This window comes from Phyllopteryx taeniolatus, chromosome 15, assembly GCF_024500385.1.
Source record: "Phyllopteryx taeniolatus isolate TA_2022b chromosome 15, UOR_Ptae_1.2, whole genome shotgun sequence".
Lineage (NCBI taxonomy): Eukaryota > Metazoa > Chordata > Actinopteri > Syngnathiformes > Syngnathidae > Phyllopteryx > Phyllopteryx taeniolatus.
In genome coordinates this window covers 6,682,141-6,703,170 of record NC_084516.1, presented here as the reverse complement: position 1 = coordinate 6,703,170, position 21,030 = coordinate 6,682,141, and the positions used below count along the sequence as shown (strand labels likewise).

The 21,030-nt window shown below is 41.5% G+C and overlaps 1 protein-coding gene across 1 annotated transcript in view; it reads left to right on the top strand.

The window, feature by feature from the left end:
- The window catches only part of ass1 (argininosuccinate synthase 1), a 34,153-nt gene extending 15,304 nt beyond the window's left edge, over window positions 1-18,849 (top strand). The window contains exons 10-15 of the mRNA XM_061800241.1: window positions 5,050-5,134; window positions 5,503-5,567; window positions 8,842-8,973; window positions 12,468-12,624; window positions 17,610-17,675; window positions 18,598-18,849. Coding sequence (XP_061656225.1) covers window positions 5,050-5,134; window positions 5,503-5,567; window positions 8,842-8,973; window positions 12,468-12,624; window positions 17,610-17,675; window positions 18,598-18,646 — 554 coding nt within the window. The 3' untranslated portion in view covers window positions 18,647-18,849. The remainder of the gene's footprint in view (window positions 1-5,049; window positions 5,135-5,502; window positions 5,568-8,841; window positions 8,974-12,467; window positions 12,625-17,609; window positions 17,676-18,597) is intronic.
- Window positions 18,850-21,030: the final 2,181 nt, after the last annotated feature.

Sequence of the window (21,030 nt, the reverse complement as noted above, 5' to 3'; positions counted from 1 at the left end):
TCAGTCCTTTTATCGACAGTGATTTAGTATCACGTACAATAAGGCTGCGCTGAACTCTAATGCTAACCAAAACAGCAACGCTGATGTACGTAAACTCGCATGTGGAGACGACGTGTTCCACTACACTCTGACAGGTGGTCACTCCAAAGTGTTGCGTGGGTCCATATTTACGTCCTGACGAGCCTCATTAGTTTCTCTGCATTTGTTCATATGTGGTCTTTTTTGAAATTTTGTTTTAATCTTCAATTTTCACATTAATATTATTCTGAAAAGATTGACGCATCCCCTCATTTGCAGTTAATTAATTCCCCTCTGCTCGCTATGTGTGTAACTAAGATACATAAAATGCTTTGGCTGGACCACACAATTTGCAAGCTCCCTTCGAAATGTCGTTTGTCTCGAGAGTTGATGTCCAGCCCGTCAGCCGCTCTTGTTACTTAACACCGGCCGCTGTCACCGCAGGGCCGCTGCTCCAACACTGACCTCCTCCGCCACTTTATCACCGCTGGCCACCCAGACTTAATATGCCCAACCTCGGCACATTCGCTGCCTCTGAACCTGCCGTGTTTGGCCGCAGGGCACGCACACATACACACACACACACACAAGCCGGAAGTCTCGCTAATACGTCGCCGCCCCGAGGGGCCCCGGGGGAGACGCTCATTAGATATGTTGTCCACGAGGGGTTCGAATAGTGGAAAGTGTCACATGTTTGCGCAAAGAGAAAATGGCAAGAAACATCCTAGCCGGAGGGCAAATAGCACAGATGTCTCTTCATCCCCTCGCGACTGAAGAGTATCAATGGGGGGTGGACATTGGGGGAGGTGGGGGGGCACTAGCTCCTCTTTTCACATGGCACTTGTAGCAAGAAGTCATTTAAGGCAGTGTTTCCCAAAAGGGTCAAGGCACATATTTTGCATTTGAAAAATCTCGCAGCAAACTACCAAGCAAAAATGTCACACAAAGTTATTACAGCGATACCTTGACTGACTAGTTTAATTTGTTCCGCAACCCAGCTCCAAACTCAATTTATTCATAGAGTGTATCAAATACATTTTCCCAAGTGAAATTATTTATATGTATATATTTTTGCAATGTAGTTATATTGGCTGTCATTTATCCACGGATTTACTGAAGTATGTGTCGGACGTGTGGCTTTTAAGGGGCGTGATCTAGGGAATGATGTAACAGCCTGGAGTCGGGTTGACTGGTTAGTCTGCGTGTGAGTGTCGGCGCATAAAGTTGTGGCCTACAGCAGCTTCTTGCATCGGCGACTGTGGTTCTTCTTGCCCACATGCGCGGGTATTACAGTCTCATTTATCGCAGGGGTTATGTTCCAGACCACGCCCACAATAGATTAAAATATTTTATTTTGATTTATTCTGTGTGAAATCTGGGCATGCTTAGTTAGCGAAAGGTTATTAATATGTATGAATGGCAACAGGTGGATACAAAGATTAATTGTAGCTTTTGCTATTGCATTAAAGAGCATTTAATTGTATTGCCTGTCACGAAATGTTGCTGGCATAGATCAATGAACAAACCATTTAGAGTAAAGAAGTAATCATTTTCTGACCAATTATGTGAATTTGGATCATTTCCCACGGCCCACCTGAAGATGTCTCACACCACATACAGTGGTTGGGAATGTCTGACTTAAGGGAAGTTCGGTCGCGTCACCCGACGGAACGGAGCAGCAAAGCCCTGCCTGTTTTTCGGGTGTTTTTGCGGCCCTGTGCGCCGTTTTCACACATATTCTCTTTGGCTTTTATTGAGCGCCCTGTGACAAAAGCTGTTTTAGTTGTCCACACAAAGCCCCCGAACCTGCTCCTCCCTCCGAGCACAAGATCAGCACAAGAATGTTTTCACTTCATGGCCCCCCACCCCCCGTCCTCCCGCCTTTTTCATCCCTGCTTTTTCTCACCAAAGTTTTCTCACTGATTAAAAAAGAATATTTAACGACAGGAACCTTTTCCCATTCCCCCCGTACTCTCATTTTTTCCATCCCTCCCTCCTTTCACGCCAAAGAAATAGTAAAGAGAGACAGAGAGGGAAAAATGTAAAGCAGTAATTTTTCCTACAACTGTGTCTGCGCGCCCATTGTCTGCACTGTTAGGCGGCGAAAAAAAACTGAAGAAAAGGATCACTGGGAGACAAGAGAGAGAGCACTCTCGGTGACTGATGTGAGCCCCGGAATGATGGAGAGAATGAGCAAAATGCAGGAAAAGGGCCAGCCCCTACACTCCCACGTTCGGCCACTTAATTTATTTGAACTTTTAATCTAATTATTAGCAATCTGGGGGCGAGGGGTGCGGCGTTCATACGAACCCTCTCCTGCACTTTTTGCTGTCATGGGAGCAGCGAGATTCCCGCGATATGCGAATAGCCCGTCAACAAAGCCCTTGTCCAAGAAAATTTGTCAAGTCCTTCACGTGTCAGGTTCCCCCCCCCCCCCCCCTCCCAATGCTGTTGTATGTCAGCTCCCTAACCCAAATCAAGGAAGAACTCCTTTTTTGTGTCCTCCCCTCCACCTTGAGCCCACGTCTCTCATTAAAGAGCACCATTAAGCAGTCGGGTGACAGTGATGGATGCGAATGTGGGTGTCTCCCGGTCAACAAAATAAACTATCGATGTGTGCATCTGATAGGAAGATTGGTAAGTTGGACTCACACGCACACACAAAGTGTCAGCGCTAAAGAGAGCGCGGGTAACAAAGCTGTGTGTTTAATTGAATTAGGTTAAGGCCGGCCCACAATTTCACAGCTTTCACATGCGTCAAGCCTTTGAATTTATTAGCCATTCATTGTTGTCGCCTCCTTTTGTGATGCGTTTTAGTTGACCATTATTGATTTCAATGACTTGTAATGAATACTTGTCACTAGATATTTATTTGAGTTTATTTGTCATGCCTAACAATAATTTTTTCAGGTAAGCGTAAACCAAAACATTTACATTTAAAACACAAGCCATGCTTGGCAATGTGATTAAGTCAACTTTGAATTTGGTTTTAGTAGAATAATATTGATTTCAATGACTCATTATGGACACTTGCCACTAAATATTTAGGTGATTTGTCATTGCGCGCAATTAATTTTCGGGTTAGCATGTATCAAAACATTTATATCATGATCATTAGATGTGTGTTGGTAAATGAAATAGGAATGAAATAGGAACCTCGTTTGAATAATGCACTGGGGCGCCATCTTGTTGGAAAATGACTTGCCGCGTGTTAGCTACAGCTGACAGTTCAGGGACACAGATTACGACGTCGGCCTCGGGATCTCCCGATTGACGGAACCATGAATTCTGCTCTTTACCAGAAAATCCCGAAGGAGAATGTTCGGCCATCAGTTTGTGACCTCAAACTGAAGAGCACTTGGGTTCTGCAGCGGGATAACGATCCAAAATACACCAGCAAGTCAACTTCTGAATGGCTTAAAAAACATTTTTTTTAAATGAAGGTTTTGGAGTGGCCTAGTCAAAGTCTGGACTTGAATCTGATCGAAATGCAGTGGCATGACCTCAAAAAGGCCCTTCCTGCTCGAAAACCCTCAATTTTTGCTGAGTTTGAACAATTCTGCAAGGAAGAGTGGGCCAAAATATCTTCTCAGAGATGTAAAAGACCCATTGCCAGTTATAGAAAACACTTGATTTCAGTTGTTGCTGCTGAGGATCCCCCAAGCAGTTATTAGGTTTGGGAAACAAATACGTTTTCAAACAGGGCCAGGTAGTTTTGAATAGTATTTTTCTTTCCACCATCCATTTTCTTTACCGCTTCTCCTCACGCGGGTCGCGGGCTGCTGGAGCCTATCCCAGCTATCTTCGGGCAAGAGGCGGGGTTCACCCTGAACCGGTCGCCAGCCAATCGCAGGGCACATAGAAACAAACAACCATTCGCACTCACATTCGCACCTACGGGCAATTTAGAATAATCAATCAACCTAGCACGCATGTTTTGGGGATGTGGGAAGAAACCGGAGTGCCCGGAGAAAACCCACCCAGACACGCGGAGAACATGCAAACTCCACACAGACGGGGATTTTGATATTTAAAGTGAATAAATAAGAGTTTGAGAAGGGGGCAGAAATGCTTTTCACGGCACTGTATGTGGTTGTATGTATGTATGCATGTATAGTATATATTATGTATGTAATGCAGGTGTATATGTATTTGTCTACTGCAGGGGTGTCAAACTCATTTTTGTCACGGGCCACATCGCAGTTATGGTTGCATATGACTGTATGATGGCCTCATATTATTACATATACACAAATTAATGGATAATTACTTTTGCAATCAAAAGCCAGTAAAAAAACGACAGCATGAATCAATTTTATTTTAAAAGTGGGGTTGATAACAAAAAACGCTTGCAATATCTCAATATTTTTAAGAGTGGAGACAATTTGGAATTTGGTATTTTAGCAAGAAACACAAAAGTTGATGCACAATCTTGCGGGCCACATAAATTGACATGGCGGGCCGGATCTGGTCCCAGGGCCACCAGTTTGACACCTGTGGTCTACTGTATGTGTATATATGTATATAAGTACTAATGCATGTATTATGAATGCATGTGAAGAGTGCTGCACATCATACATGAAAAAAATACACCATTGACTTTATAACAGCCCATGCAAATTGCTCAGTCAGCCTCAATAATAATCATTTCAAAATGTATACATTTGAATAAACTTATTTCCGCTCGAGTACATATCCATTATATAAACCACAGTCAATATTGGGAAATGTGATGAAATTATATTTTTCCCATTTATTTCCAGCGAGCAGTTTGTTCGTACATCTGAGTGACTTTATAACGCACGCTGGCGACAGCGCCACTATTAATGTAAATTGCCCTTCCACTTAAGTCTTGCCGCTGCTATTTCTTGCATTAAAGAAGCATGTTTGGGAAAAAGGTTTCTGAAAAAAGTGAGCTCTATTTTGTTGAATTCACTGCGGTGAAGCTCCAAACACACACATTGTAATTACATATATACTTCACTTATTATCATAATTTCTCAAATGAAATCATGTTTCCTCCCTCTCCAGGAATCCCTGTCAAGGTGATCAGTGAGAAGCAAGGAATATGCAAAGACACCCCTTTGGATATATTTTTATTTCTAAATGAGATTGGGTAAGCATTTTTTAAATGCATTTTCTTTATTCCAGAATGTGTAGTGCCAGAATTTTCTCTAGTGTGCTTGATTTTTCTTTCAAATTTTTACATAAACATAAAAATGTTTCCAAGAAACAGGGTAAAGCATGCTCATAGTTTGGTTTAATTTCTTCATATGGTATTATAAAACACAGTTGTTGTTGTTTTTTTTGTTTCGTTTGTTTTTACGTTAAAGCAAATGTCTGCATGTCATTTGTTAAGAAAAAGCAGAAGGCGTAATAATCACAGGAAACCAAAATGATTTCTAGACGAATTGAGTGAAATGATTGAATATTTCTGAGTTATTGTTTGCTAAATGAAATGTCAACGCTGTGTGACTCTCTCAGATCAAAGCACGGAGTGGGTCGCATCGACATTGTGGAGAACCGTTTCATCGGCATGAAGTCCCGAGGTGAAAACAATTACGCTTTCATGTTCATCTGGAGAGTGTTCAACCCCACCTCACATTTCCCTTGCTCTTGTATGCTCCTGTGCCGAAACATATCTCTCGATCTCTATTCACCATCGGGAGCTTTTATGCAATTTGCAGTTATTTTACATGAGCGCTTCGAGTCGGTAAAAGCAAAATGCGTCCTCTGCAAGCGTTTGGAATTATAGACTTCTATTGACGTTCGTGTGTGTGTGTGTGTGTGTGTGTGTGTGCAAATATCCATGGAGAGAAGAAAAAAAAAAAAACAACAACAAAAAAAACAACATTTGACTGTGTACGAGTCGGCAGTGCTGTCACTTGTGCAGTTTGTTGTCACTTCATCTCTGCTTGTGACAAACATCACAAACGGTAGGAAATAAGTGGGCGAAAACACACACACACAAACACGCTTTTTCAGCAGCTGTGACACAACGTTGGCAGGTCGAAATGAGGGAAATGGGAAGCCCTTTTCTCTCCCGTCGCCTGCACAAAAGAAGCAAAAGGAAGAGCAACGGGAAGAGGTGGAGGGCAAGGTGCCAGAGTGCTTGAGTAACTCCCACTGAGTGCACTCGACGCCATCCTTCTATAGAATGATGATGAAAGACGGCCGGGGGCTGGATGTCATACTTATTTTTTGTCAGGTCATATTTATCTGTCTCAAAGAATGTTGCCGCAAAGCAATCGGCAATCCTGTCACAGCGCTGTCGGACCTCTGACCTTTCTGTGCACAGGTGGAAATAGTCGGAAATGACTGTATGGCAGACTGACGTATAAGACTCCCCTAAAAACGAGAGCAAGAAAGTAGAGTCCAGACCTCCACCATTGAAAACAACAATAACAGAGAAACTGAAGAAAGTTGTCATCGTTTTTCCGAGATACGAGCCGGCATTGCTTTGAGTTACAAGTGCAAGGTTGAGATACAGGCGCCGTATGGTGGCACTGAACTCAACTCACGTCACGATAAGAAGCACTTTGGCAAACAGTGAACAATCCTTCAAAAAGAAATTGACACAATTGACATGCTAACAATTAGCATCGATAATCACGGTGTTGTACTCCTTTAAGCAACGGATATTTCAATACAAAACAGTGGAGCAAGACATGTAGACCAAAAGTATCACAATACTCACAGCCATTTTCTTTATCCTCTGAAAAGAAAGACTAATGTGCTGCAGTTTACTGAGTCACGGAGAATACTGCTAGCTGAATATGGTCGTTAAAACAACTAGTCTGTCTCTAACAGTTTGGCTGTACGTTTAGTAAATAGTCCCCCACCGACTTTTGCATACCTGTGGTCACTTTATGAGATTAAAACCTTGAAAAGCACTGGAGGTGTTTTCTCCTTAAGCCTTAACTCAACTGCAGATAGCTTCCTATTGTTCACCCGCTGCCGTTAAGCTGTTTTTAAGCCAAGTTTAGTTAGAGGCAGTTTTAACGTATTTATCTGATAGAGGTGAGCCGACAGAAATGTCCCTACGCGCCCTGCGCGGCCCCTCGTTGGATCATGAAAAGACCACGAGCCCTTCAAGCTCAGGTGGCGGCCGTTAGAGGCTTTGGACAATTAGCGGCGCAGCTAAGCTGGGTTTCTGGCTGCCAGCGCCGCAATAAGTGCTTCTCCATTTTCAGGTCAGGGCTGGCGTTGGAGGATTTGCAGCCGCACAGACCGGGAGATTAGATGGCATAGCAGTGCTTTTCGACCTGTAGCCACCTTGACACCCGCCCGACCCCTCCCCCCGACCTTCTCATACTTTTTTTATTTTTTTGATTGAGCTGACATTTGAGTGACAGCTTCATTTCTGCTGTCAGCCACCTCATTTTTTTTCAGACCCTCCCCGACCAGAGGGGGTAAATTGCAGGGTATAGGCAGAGCCCCGGTCCATGCTGCTGGCTGGCAGGGGCCTCCTACCCTGTCATTTAGCCTGCATGGACACACTCTCCATATTTAGCGAGGACGCCTGTCTGTCACACGACAAAGGACTAATATTCATGTAATTCAGCGAGACCTGGGTTTTTATCGGTGCCCCTCCAAAAAAGTTAATCTCACAATAGTTTGTCCAACTCAAATCTATGTGATCCATTCATTGTGAAACACATTCTAATGGGGTCAAATGCATAGTGTATTTGGCAAAATTTGAAGCTTCCCTCAAACTGATTTATTAATAATGATGTTATGGGGAAAACAAGTAAATAAAAAGGAAATTATGTGATGAACACGCACACTAAACCCGAGCTTACAGATGCTAAATAATTATACTAAGAAAGTAAAAGCATAATGTTACGAATATTAATAATAGCTCTGCTGGTCTCAGACTGTTGCGCTTAGGGTTGTGTGTGGCATTCACTAGTTCAAAAAGATCTTAAATTTGAACTTTTTTTCTCGAAAACAAAATTACGATTCTCATAGGATTTATTCCTTAGGGATGTATGAACAGTAATTTGTCAGGTTCGGACCTTTTTCGTAATATTTCTGCTGTTATTGTCATATTTCGACTGTATTCTCATCATAACATTACTCCTTTTTTACTGTGACTTAATTCCCACAATATTCAACTTTTTGTCTCCCTAATATTATGCCTTAAGTCTAAAAAATGTCTACTTTTTTTCCATAAAATATTACTTTATTCTCGTATTTAACATATACATTACACCTATATTATTTTAGTATTTGGAGGCCACTCTGATAACATTGTTTTTTTCCTCTTTTAATATTAACGCTAAAGCCTAATAACATTACACCTTTTTCCACTTAAAATTTTAAGACTTTATTGTCACAGCTTTTTTCCTTGTAATGTTCAGACTTTATTCTCATAACATTCCAACTTTATTCTTTATTCGAGTTTGTTCCCGTAACCATAGGACTTTAGAACTTTTTTGCCCTCATATTACAGCTTTTTTTTCTTCTGGTTTTATGACTGCTCTCCTCATATTGCACCATTTTTCTTGTAATATTACAACTTTATTCTTGTAACATTGTGCCTTTATTCACATAATCGAACTTTATTCTCACAACATATGGCTTTTTCCCCTCTGAGGATTTTCTCAGAACAGTACACCTTTTTCTCTCATGTTTTGCAACTTTATTCTCGTGCCATTACAACGTTATTCTGGTAACATTACTTTTTTTGTTGTACTTTTTTTTCAATGTGCTACTCATATGAATAATACTGGTCAAACTAAAGCTTGATTGTAATACACTATGATACAATTTTGCTGAAACAAGGAATTTTGGTTAATTGTAGTTGTATTTATTTGTCAGGGATTTATGAAACTCCTGGAGGTACCATCCTGTTGGAGGCTCATCTTGACATGGAGACATTCACCATGGATAAGGAGGTGCGCAAAATCAAGCAGGGGCTTGGGATCAAGTTCTCTGAACTCGTCTACAACGGTAAGTCGCTCAAATATGGAAAAAAATATTCCATCTGTGTATGTGTTTATCCGTCCGTCTACTTGACGTGTGTGTTCATGTGGCTCAGGTGTCTTAATCCTCCCTTCTGCTCAGTCTCCACTCTCCTGTGCACCTTCATCCACATAATAGGATCAGTGCCATTAGAGACTTGACTATTCGGCCACTTCAGTTATACCCTCCAGAGGCGGGGATGCGAAGACAGACACACACACGCACACACACACACACACACACACACACACACACATACACACACACACACACTTGTGCTTTAACTCATTCACTGCCAACCTTCCCAGTTAGCATGGATATTTGACTTCTAAAGCCGTCAATGGCAGTGAATGTGTTTTAAAGGTGTCACCCTAAAAAGCAGGCCAGAGACTAAAGTTTAATAATCAAATAGTTAAAAAAATAAAACTGTGCTTGTTGGCTTTTAAAATGGACTAATGGGCCAATTGAGGTAAAAAAAAAACAACAACAAAAAAAGTTAGTGTAGAATATATATATTTTTAATAATTAAATGATAATTCCTTCTCATTTTTAAATTGCATTCCACAAAAATAAACTTAAAAATCTATTAATACACATTGAGTTACTCAAATTGTGTATTAACCCATCTCATCATGTACTGAAACTCACAAAAACAATAATCTCACAAAACTAACTTTTTAAGCATTGATTTAGCAAATAGCCACATAGCATTTATGCTAATAGCACGTTGACAGTAAACGCATTACAGTGATTCCACCCAAAACATTTTTTAAAAAATACACAAATAAAATAAATGCAATAATTTAGGTGACGGGATTGAGCCAAGATTTTAACCCCCTAAATCATAATTGAAAGATTATCAAATATACAGAAAAATAAATAAGTGAACTTCGTTTTGGCCTTCCCGTGGCCTGCAGAGGTTCTCAATGATGCAATTTACCGCGGATCATGTGACTTGTGGAATATGCAAAATTTTTCATCGACAATAATGTGTTAGGGTAAACATGACTTCATTGTAAATTTAAGCACCCAAAAAGATTTTTTTCAAAAGAAAACAAATTTTAAGTATAATTGAGAAAATGAGCAACAAATATGTGATTTTTTTTTTTAAGGATTTAAATTATTATATTTCACAGTAAAGTCTAATTATGGGAAGTGGGAACGGGTAACAAATGCAATTTTTCCAGTGTTTAAAATAATAAATTAATTTAACTCATTTTATTTATTAATTATGCACTTCGCTCAATGTGCAAGTCACTTTTCTTAGTAAAAAATACATTTTACAGTTTATTTTATTGTACATTTGTGCATTTTATTTCCTTCAGGTGCAAATGGCACCATTCAGTGGAATAACCCTTTTATTATTCAATTAATTATTTAAAAATATACTATTGTTTATTTTAGTAAGACATTAACAACTTTGTTATTTACAATAAATTAATAAACTATTTAATGAGATAAATGAATACTGTAAATACATTTTAATTGCTTCATTTTAAAAATAAAATAATGCAACAAGTATTACAGGACTGCTGATAAAAGGCCAGATTAAAGAACAAGCCATACTTTGCCCACCTCTGAATTAAACCCATTGGATTTTAAACATTAATAACACAGCAGATAGAAATACGTGTGTGTGGGCGTGTGTGTTAGTGCGGCTTATTTTAACACCTGCATCTGCTTTCCATTACTGCAATATTTAGTTTCCTCCAGAGACTTTGTATCCCTATCGCGGCCGGCTGAGAGATGGATTATCAATAAAAAGAATAAAACAAGTGCAATCTTTAAAATGCACACATGCATTAGATTTTCGAGTACACAGACAAAACACGCTTATTAATGCTAATGGACAACTAATGAAGCTAGATTACAATAATTAAAGCGATTAGCATGGAGACCGGGGAGGGCTTCGGTCTTTGAACGTGGACAGACGATGAGGTGGAGGTCAGGTGCCGATCAGAGGAGGACCCCTGCCGAGTGGTGCGGGACCTCCTCGAACAAATGCAGACACGAGCCTCTTCCATCTGTCTGGAAAACGCTAAGGGGGAGGTCCAAAATTCAACACCATCACACGTTAGATTTGTCAAACCGCCCGCCGAAAACAAAGTAACACCAATTGTGTTTTTTACCTTTTGCTTTGTTGATATAGTGAACCTCCGCTGTTCGATACTGAACCCCGCAAGTTTCATGTGTGCATTCATCTGACCCACCTTGAGAAACGTCACGCTACTCAAATAAATGCAATTCTGGACATAAAAATTGCGGCAATAACACACACACGATGAGGGTTTAAGTCAACTGATTTATTTATGAAATTTGTACTGGCCCATTCGAGCCAGCCTCTGTAAGGTGCGTGGTTGCCCGACAGAGTCCCAGGCTGGCCCAGGGCCATCGGGCCACCATTAATGTCAGACCCTGAAGAAGCTTCACTGTATTATCCGCTATAAGAAAGAGTGAGACAAACATAATCAAGTCTCTGGGACCAGCAGCTGCAACTTGCGGCGGCCTGAGTGGAGTCCATCATCCGTTTTGCAGAGCATAATTTGCAGTCGGCTTTATTGTTGTCATTGGGGTTTACATTGCTCCACCTGCCCGGAAGTTATATGTCACAATGGTAAAGTGGTATCAGTATCATTGTATCGGAACATTTTACAAGTGCCAGTCCAGATGTATATTACAGTATCAGCAGCGATACCGATACTGGTATCGATATCGGTGTATCCGTAATTTGAAAAAATAAATGTAGCACTTAAAATTGTTTTTAAACGTGAGAGATTCCACACGACATGGAAAAAAAATGGCCTGTGTTTGCTTACTGCTCTTCTCGTGTGTGCCTGTGTGGTGTACTCCAGATGACCAACACTGCACATCACAAACATCATCGTATCTATAAATTGAGTATCCCCTGTATTGGTATCATAGTACACTGCATATGTTTGTTTGTTTTCCCTTCAGTTTCCACTTCAGACGATGCATGCTCTTTAGTGTTTCAGTCTGGAGAGCACGAGGCCGAATAATTCCCCGCAGCATCTGTCGGTTGTCGTTTCTTTTGGGGGTTACTTCCTTCTTCTGCTCTTATAGCAAGTGAAATGCATACTCTGTAGGGTTTAAGTCTGGACATGGACTTGGCCCAACAGTTCACTGCAGCCTTTCACTGGCTGTTGCAGTATGTAATGCAGTAGTCAAGTCAAAATTAGAGTAAATATTTGTATGAAACACACTTCTTGACCACACGTATAAAATAATCAAATGGAAAAAAAGTAAGTACGGCTGTAGCTGAGAACCCCTTCTTGTGCCGCCTGATGAAATATTTGTTACTTCGTTACGAACCTGGAAATGTCACATGTCGGAACGGTGGTAAACCAAGGACCCCCTGGAAATAAAGAAGCCCTTCCACCATAGGAGAAAATGGGGTAAAATCTCCATCGTCTGCTTGTGCTTAGTAAATGTAACTGTTAAACGTGTTGCGTTTCCTCTCTCAGGATTCTGGTACAGTCCAGAGTTTGACTTTGTGCGCAACTGTATAACCAAGTCCCAGGAGAATATTGAAGGCAAAGTGCAGCTGTCCGTCTTCAAGGGCCAGGTCTACATCCTGGGTCGAGAGTCGCCTAAGTCTCTGTACAATGAAGAGCTGGTCAGGTAAGCTGAGAAGAGGATGAACGTGTGTGTGCATCCGTGTGTGGTGTGCGGTGCCCAACCTTTTTGGTTGGTTCGATTTTGATAGATTAGCAGTGAAACAAATAAAAACAAATTACTAAAAATACAATTCACCATTATGCTGAATGTAGCTGTTGGAGCCTTGTGCTTGTTTCTCATCATTAAGTCAGTCCTGCCGTGTCTTGGGGATAATGGGAGATAAAGACACCCGAAGTGCGCTCCTTTTGTCCACCGTACGCCATAATTTCGTTTTGGTCACTGTTATTGCAGAAAATCCAGCTTCATAAAGACAGGATGTGGCAAATGTAAACAAAGTATTAAGTGCTTTTTAAGCAATTTGGAAGGCTTCATAATCTTCATTTGCAAGCTCATTCGCCACATCGTACGCAGAACGGTGCGTGAGAATCACCTAGAGTGATAAATCCGTATTTTAAGTGGAACTGCTGATACTGTCTCTTATATGTAGCTTTCTTTCTCTCGGAAATTGCTGGCTCTTCTTCTTCTGCCTTCTTCTTCTTTTACTTTTTTACGTGCGCTTACTTTTTTATGTATCATATGACTTGACAGAGATGAGCAGTTTGACGTGTACAGAGGCTCAGGCGGATGCACCCAGTTTTCAAAAGAGAGGAGACCGCTGATTTGAAGGCTAGGCAGCCATGTGTGCATGCGGGTGAAAAACGGGTGTTTGCTCACGGGTTGCCAGTTGCGTATGGTCGTTCTCAGGGGCGGGCACAGTGCCGCCACCCCACACGCCGACCGGCCCGCCTGTCGTCAGGTCAGCTCGACCGAGTTCTCCGTCAACACGCTACACGCACAAAAGACATCAGAGGAGCCTCGGGTTCAGTTCCTGGGGGGCGGCCCCCGACCCCGAACCCACCCCCATCCCACTCCTCGACGTACCCCCTGTGACCTCTCAGCCACGCTAACAGTAGGTTTGTTCAGGAGGGTGACCCTCGATGCCCCGTGGGCAGGCTCAGCACTGACCAAAGTAAAAAGAAAAAAAAAAAACTCCATATGCCTCTCCATCCCCACTTGAGTCACACACACTCCACTTGTACCCTGAGTCAGGCAGCTAATAGTGTTTTCAGCCAAAGGAGAGAGAGCTGATGTTCAGCGGGCTTTTAAGAGGAAAGTTGCAAAAGTGTCATGCTTGTTAAGCGGGTCAGGAGGGAGCGATGCCTCATCTGCACAGGCGTTGGGTTTCTCACACTGCTTTGGCAAGCAGACACTATTTTGTTCTGTACAAGAGAAAAGGAGTCAAAGGGGAGGAAAAAAAGAGCTCTTGTTAGTTTCTTTTTTCTGTGAATTCGCTTTTCAATCGCGCAATCGTTGAGGTGGCCTCTTGGTTGGGAGAATGGTGCACGACACCAGGGGTGTTACAACTTTTTCTTTCAAGGGCCACTTACAGAAAAATGGAAGGATGCAAGGGGCACTTTGACATGCTTGACCTTGCTTTTATTTACAGTAACAAGCTGAAACCAATCAATTAGTTTAGTCAAGATATGCTCAGCAATTATATTATTTTTATATATAGTACAGTATATGATACGTATTTACAGTGAACCCCCCACCGTTCACGGAGGATAAGGACTGAGCCCACTTACAGCAAAAATCGGCGAATAATTGACTCATCTTGCCGACCCCCTAAAGGGGTTTGTAATTGAGTATGGATTTCACGAAAAAATGGAGAGGTTCATAAGACATCAACGCCATGCATCTAGCATGTGCACAATCAGGAACCCATGTTACATAAATGACTGTATTCAGTAGAACAATTATTCAACACAAACCACCTTTACCTGAGGCTCATCAACAGTATTTGGTTGGATACTAGCCTCAATAACACTAGCACAAACTGATGTGACATCACACATGGGCAAACAAATATGTGCAGTAGCACTGTACACAAACACTATTAAGTCTTCAGACTCATCTTTTGGCACAGGCGGGGGAAAAAAATAAAACAATATAAATGAATTCAAGTCAACACCAAGACGTTGGGGCGAGATTAAGCTCAGTTGTTAGCGCAAAGTCGCTACCTTGTCGTGTGACTGAGGTGTTGTGTTTCACCGTCACAAAGTCCTCAGGCCCCACTGACAGATGGGCCCAGAGGTTGCCCACAAAAGAGCTCGCTACAAATGTTCCCAAACAAATGACAAAGGCAGCTAGTGATTCATAGCCGGCTTTAGTTTAATGTGCAGTCATAATTCACGAGTAATAATTCATGAGTCCCCTTCCAAACTTTTTTAAAATTGCAATATATATGTACTATAAACATACAATAAAAGAGGGCAGTGTTGGAGTCTTACTTGTATGCACTGTATTTATTGTATTGCGATATTTATATATAAATAGTATTTAGTATTAATATAACTTAATAGTATTTATTATTCCTGTCACAGGGGTAAAAAGATGGTAGCTTTAATTATCTCAATTCATAGATGCTACCATCCATACATAGCATGTCAGTTGTTTCTCAGATTAATTTAAGTGTGTAGTTTTTTTTTTTTTTTGTTTTTTTTACTGCATGTTGTAAACAACACCCGTGTGGAGTATTAAAATGGATTTACAATTTAAAGTTGAACCACAGTGCCATGAGGAATCATCCGGAGTGCAGCGGGAAATGATCCAATTTCCCTTAATTGGTCTGAAAAATATTTTATTTACAGTAATTGATATATTTTTGTTCATCATCAATGGTAGCGACGTACAGTATAGTCACAGGCAGAAATGTTAAATGCTCTTGATACAACCAAATATAACTGTCATTTGTTAGATTTTTGATAAATAATAATTATTAAAAAATGTATTTCATTTGAATGTTTTATTTTTTTTTTCGAGATACAAGCTTAGTCAATTTCTGGCATCCGTTCGAGTTTAGAGGGGAAGCAAATTGAACAATTAAACTATTATCTGCATGTGGGCAAGGAGAGCTACAGTCCGCAATGCACTTTCACCCGTTGATTGAAGGGGACAAGCAGTCTGAAGCGCAAATACAAAATGAGAACACTCGCAAGAAACTGCTGTGGGCCACAACTCACGCCCGGACGCTCACATGCAGACAAATCGGCCAGCTCCAGCCCCTGATGTCACTCACTGGGTCACGTCCCTTAAAAGAACACATCCAACACACAAATACTACAATACGTACAGTAAATACACACCATGAAGACAGTTTATTTCTTTACATTCTCTATTGTTTTGTATTCAACCAATACAGTGTATGTATGCAAGCTCCATATACTGTATTTCCGAGAATGATATACCTTGAAGGAACGGTCGCACACATTTGCTATTGCCTTGCACAACAGCAACACACAAACAAACAAACCCCCCGCCGGCATCTCGCCGTCTCTCCGTGGGCAACAGTAAACGGCATCATTAACACAGTGGTAACACAGCGCGTCACTGCACCCATCTGAGAGCAAAATGTCACCCTCCTCGCCTGTCTGCCGGCTCGCCTCTCAATTAGACGGCAGGGTTTCTGCCAGCAACACACACTCACGCACACATGCTGCCATATTCTCCAAAGCCACTCACTCAGAATGGAGCTCAGAATGCCAGGCAGGGAGCTTTGTATTGGGAGTTGATGACTTTCTTTTTTTTTAATAGTGTTTATCCTATCATTTGTTGGCAATTTCCTCTTTGGCTAAGTGCTCGCGATGAATGAGCGCCAGGCGAAAACACTGGGCGGCCGGGCAGTGTATTAAGCACGACAGGTAGAAAACTGCCGTAATTACACGGCACACCGTCGCATTCCTTTGAGCGCTGGGCACTCCGGAGGGATGGCGATACAGAGCGAGACATTGATTTAGCACCTTTTTTCGAGCCCTGCGGATGTACCCAAGCAGCAAATTAGATCAGGGGTTCTCAAACTTTCTGGACGCCTTACCGAGGAGAAATTTTTCCAACGACCCCCTCATAACCCGACTGAGCCACTGAGAACTAGAATGGGCTAACTCCGTTTTTGTCAAGTTAAGTGCAGAAAAGAAAAGGTCTTGTCCAATAATAGTCTTAGTATATATTTCTGTCAAATGGATTAATATTTCATGAAAGATGATAAATAACATTCACTTTCTGAGTCTTCTGTCGATCTCTGAACCTCACTTTGTGGAATGTTGGCCCAGTGTTGCAATGATGTGTCAGGAAAAGTGATGAGTGCAATAATGGACCGCCTAATTTTAAATACACTACGTGTAAATCTAGTTTTGTTTAATTTGACCGTAACTTTAACTGGAAGTCGCATTAAACAGCTTGAAGCCTCTTTTCTGGAGAATTGTTCACTATTTGTCAAAGTGCTGCTTATTGTGAAGTGAGTTGAGTTCACTGCCACCATACAGCATGCATACATCGTATTTCAAGTCTGTGCTCGCAAGTCGAAGCAAAAAATCGGCCCAACGATGTCTCATGTCGTGAAAAAATCGGGTCATTCGTATCTCAAGGCAACACTGTATTTCACCATTTATTCTGGAAAAGATGCCTTTTTCTTAAAAAAAAAAAAAAAAAAAAATTGTTGAAGAAAACTATATAGTTGTCAACTATAGTTTCAATTTAACCAACTTTAATCATGCATGGGAGTCAAATTTATGTGATACGTCACAATCATATATATTATCTATAGTTTTCGCTTTATTATTGTTCATTATTTTCTGGACCTTCAAGCTACATCTCACGGACCCCCAATTTAAAAACCGCTGCATTATAGCCTCATCTGGCCGACTGGATATGATGGGATTGTTTTATCAAAAAGGAGCATCGTTTTTTTTGTCGTAGTCCAATATTGACTCATTCGGGCCAAACAATGCCAAAGTAGCGCACCGAGAGAGGAATCAATAGAAACATTATTCCCACAGAACACTTTATCAATGATCCAGTTATCCCAGCGGTTAATGAGGTTTCATGTCTCGTGTGTTTATCACTCCGCTCGCAAACATTTCACTTGGTGTCGTTGTCTCCCGTCTCTCTAGCATGGACGTGCAGGGGGACTACGACCCGTGCGATGCCTCGGGATTCATCAGGATCAACGCTGTCAGGTGAGCTCCCCCCCCCTCCAGCGCAACTGCATCGATGGACGAGCAATGCCAAGCCCGAATACTCTTAAAAAAAATATTAGATTTTACCTTCTATGCTGGCCTAAATGCTCTCAGAAGCACTGACTGACATTTACAACCCAAATTCGAAAAATCTGTTCCATGAAATTGTATGGATGTATTCCTAACAGTCAATTTCAAAACGCTTCTCTTAGCTGCACTGCTTCGAGTATGTGTATATGGATGTTAGATTTGTTTCTCTTTTTTTTTTTTTTTTTGGCCAATCAGATTTCAGTCTTTAAAGTATTGTTGCCATGTCAATCTAATCTGCCCCAGGGGCCTTTAGAATCAGCATTGCTGGCCTTTGTAGCTTAAACTATATTAGCAACGGGACTGTGTCTTTAACCAATCTGATTTCAAATTCACCTCAGAAGGCCGGCTAGCTGTCCCACAATGATGTCAGGGTTTTTCTGTCCTCTGATTGGTCCGTCAGAGCAATCCAAGTTCTATTAGCAAAACGTGTCGGTAGCAATCTGCATACATAAATATGTTTAATAATCAGCAACTCTGGTGAGTATGATACATTTATTAACATCATTTTTTTTAATTTTATGTTATTAGATGACATGGCTTAGATTGCCTGCGTGTTATATGCCGTGCTTATATAATATTGATGGTTTCTATAATTGCGACTTGATAATGATGCTGTAAGAGGTGGATTAAATCGGGTACGTCCCCATACGTCTCCACTGAAGGCCCAGGTACTAAATGCACAGCCTGCCACTGTATTTTGGTTTATTACAGTGGTAACTTGGTGTGTCTTCTTATGCCACGCAACGTTCGTGAACTCAAATTGTCATACGCCGGGGCCGCCGTAAACCGAGGACTCCCTGTATGGAATTTACAAGAGATATTTTCACCACAGGCTCAAGGAGCATCAGCGTCTGCAGGGCCTGTCCAGCACCATGAAGTGAACATACGAAGGAGCTACACTACAATTTGAAGTACCATCTCTAAAATATTGACAATATTTGAGATGTGTTTATTCCATTTTAGTGCAACGTAATGTGTTTGAAATTAGGCCACGATGCAGTGTTCTTGATGGAGGCTACTGTGTTCTTATCGTTATTGAAAATAATGGTAATAATGACAAATAAAAGCCAAAATAAGTGCTTTATGGGCATTGTCATTTCATTTTGCCATTTGTCCCTTTATGTTTACATAGTATACTGTCCATTGTGTATAGCTAGATGATTGCACGTGAAAAAACAAACATGAAATACTTAGTTTTTCACCCTCAGTATTTTAGATATGCGTCAAAAGACAAATGTTAATGCTTTAGTGGACAAGAGACAGGACAAGCACTTGGAGAATAATGAAAGATACTTGCAGGCAAGGAGACAATTCAAATAAAACCTTTCGGCTGCTTCTAAGAAGTGTCTATTTCTCCTTAGGCGAGGTTACATGAACAAGCAGCATTTGCGCAATACAAGAAGATCAATGTAATAACATTACCATAAACGTAGCATAAGATTTTGCAGGTGAGTTCTTGGAAGGGTTTATGAACTCAATTTCACCATGTAGGTAAATAAGGATGCAAATACAAAAAAAAATAACTACATACAGGGGAGGTATACAATGGAAGTAAAGGAATTTGGAAAAATCAAGAAAAAGGTACTTATGTCACAGTTTGTGTGACGTTTGGTTTGTCAAACATGTTCTGAGCCGTTCAGGTGAACCTCGACATGATCGCTTCAGTGGTAGTCGCCGGAGCAGAAGTGATGAAAGCTATTTGTGCGCTTTAAACGGCAGCAGTCAGATGAAAAGCAATAGGTCGCACCGACGTGCGCCTGCTCAGTGGGAGGACTCTCTCTGGCTTCAAGAGATTGAGCATTTAAAAAAAAAAAAAGTGATTGTGAGATCGATTCTTGCTCATTTCAACGCTGTTACTAAGCAAAACAGCAGCACCTTTAAAAAAAAAAAAAAGGTCTGCCGGATGAATTCGAATGTGGAGACTTTGATAAGAATATGCTACAGTAGGTAGAGCGTTCCAGTACATTCTGACATGTAATCATGTCACAGTGTTGTTGCGTTCTTGCCTACATTTCCCCATCCATTTTCTATACCGCTTATCCTCGTTAGGCACCACGCGTGAGCTGGAGCCTATTCCATCTGATTTTGGTCGAGAGTGAGGCTACACCCTGGATTAGTCTCAAGTTAATCACAGTGCACATATCCAGACAAAAATATTCACATTCACATCAATTTAGTTTTCAGTGAACATAAGGTGACTTTTGGTGAGAGAACCGGGATAGACCCTGGCCCGGTCGCAAGCTAATGTCAGGGCACATGCAGTATAGACAAACAATCATTCATATTCACACCCATGGACAATTTGGAGTCTTCAATGAAGCCATGAGAGAGGAAGCCGGATTACCCAGAGAAAACCCACAAACGAATTCGAACTGAGACATTTCAACTGTGAGGCAGACATGCTAACCATAAATCCACGGTGGTCCCCGCATCCATATGTCCTTTTTATTTTGTTTTCACTTTCATGTCACAAAAATTGAAATATACTGGTATTATTGTTTCAAATTATTCCAAAATCAAGGCCTTCCCATCTGCAGTTGAGTAAATAAAACCACCTGCGCACCATTTGCAGCATTTGTAGTTTTTCTTTCCCCCAGTTAAAAGTGGGCTAAAGTTAAAAACAAATTCCATTAACGTTAACGTGGGGCGTTCCAGTCATGAACAGTTCAGTCAGTGTATCACTGCAAGGTGTCAGTGCCGGAGTCCACGGCCATAAGGGAACCCCCACCCCGTCAGGTCTGGGCACCCCCCGCCAGGTCTAATGGGCAGTGACGGCTCCTCGGACTCTTTGAGTGCTCCAGGAGCCCCCCCTACCCACCAAACCACCCGTCCACCTCCTCCCAGCTCCTGCTCAATTACACGGCAGGCGTCTCAGTCTTTGCCTGGTCAATTACCGGCCGGCCCCTGCATTTACTGTCACACGCACACAGTTTCCAAGATAATCAGTGTCTGAAATGGCCCCTGTATTCAGATTAGCCAGTCAAGCTGAAGGTGGGAGGAGGTTGGGGGGTATGAAGCGATAGGGGACATCTATCAATCTCAATCTGACTTTAGCACTTGGGGGAGGTCTTAGAAATGTTACGATCCAACTAAAATGTAAGTCTGGAGATAGTCTGTCCATTTTTCTTAGATTTTCTGGGGGGGAGGCTTACTCCCTTTAGTCTCCTCTTTAGAAGGTGAAATGTATGCTCTGTAGGGTTTAGGTCTGGAGATGGACTTGGCCCAACAGTTCAATGCAAATTCTCTCATTTCTACTGTATTCTTA